Below are 644 nucleotides of genomic sequence, written 5' to 3' on the forward strand. Positions count from 1 at the left end.
GTAAAGCAGGAAGAAAATACACATGGATCGCCATGGCGGGGGAGGGCATACCGTCACCGGTCTGGGGGAAGGGCCGCCGGGGGCCGCCCTCGGACTTGATCCAATGCAAGCCGCCGGGGCCGTCGCTGGGCCAGGCGCGCACAGTGCCCGCCTGATCGAGGGCAATGATGGAGGAGCTACGCCGGCTGTTGATGAAGCCAATCGACCGGAGGAGGAAGTTGCTGTTGGCCAGCGGCTCAAGGCCCATGCTCGAGTCGGCCCCAGCCGGCAGGTCGGCCACCAGCCCCAACGAGGTGCCGGCCGAGGCCGAGGAGTCCAGGCAGGCACTCCAATCCGGCAGCCGGGCCGTCGGAGCCGCGCTGCCCGCTTGGAAGATGGACTGCGGCGTGCCCAGACCCCAGAGGAAGGCCTCCAGGCGCCGGGTCGGCCCGGTCGACTCGACCGACATGGTGTCCTCATTGGATGCCGGGCCCTCGGTCACCAGGGCAAAGGCAGACCGCGCGTCGGAGGGCTCAAACCAACTGCCCATGGCGCGATCCGGGGCGGCTGACGGTGATGATTGCGGAGTCAAACCGAGCGAAGGACGGGGAAAGGGCAAGGATCAGGGGCGGGAGGGTGAGCAAAGGACAAGGAACAGGGGGGGG

The 644-nt window shown here is 68.2% G+C and overlaps 1 protein-coding gene across 1 annotated transcript in view; it reads right to left on the minus strand.

Annotated features, from left to right (window-relative positions):
* The window catches only part of H696_00791 (hypothetical protein), a gene marked incomplete at both ends in the record, with an annotated part of 617 nt that extends 88 nt beyond the window's left edge, over nucleotides 1-529 (minus strand). The window contains one exon of the mRNA XM_009494676.1: nucleotides 52-529. Coding sequence (XP_009492951.1) covers nucleotides 52-529 — 478 coding nt within the window. The remainder of the gene's footprint in view (nucleotides 1-51) is intronic.
* Between the last annotated feature and the right edge of the window lie 115 nt (nucleotides 530-644).

This window comes from Fonticula alba (genome assembly GCF_000388065.1).
Source record: "Fonticula alba strain ATCC 38817 unplaced genomic scaffold supercont2.1, whole genome shotgun sequence".
In the NCBI taxonomy this organism is placed as follows: Eukaryota; order Rotosphaerida; family Fonticulaceae; genus Fonticula; species Fonticula alba.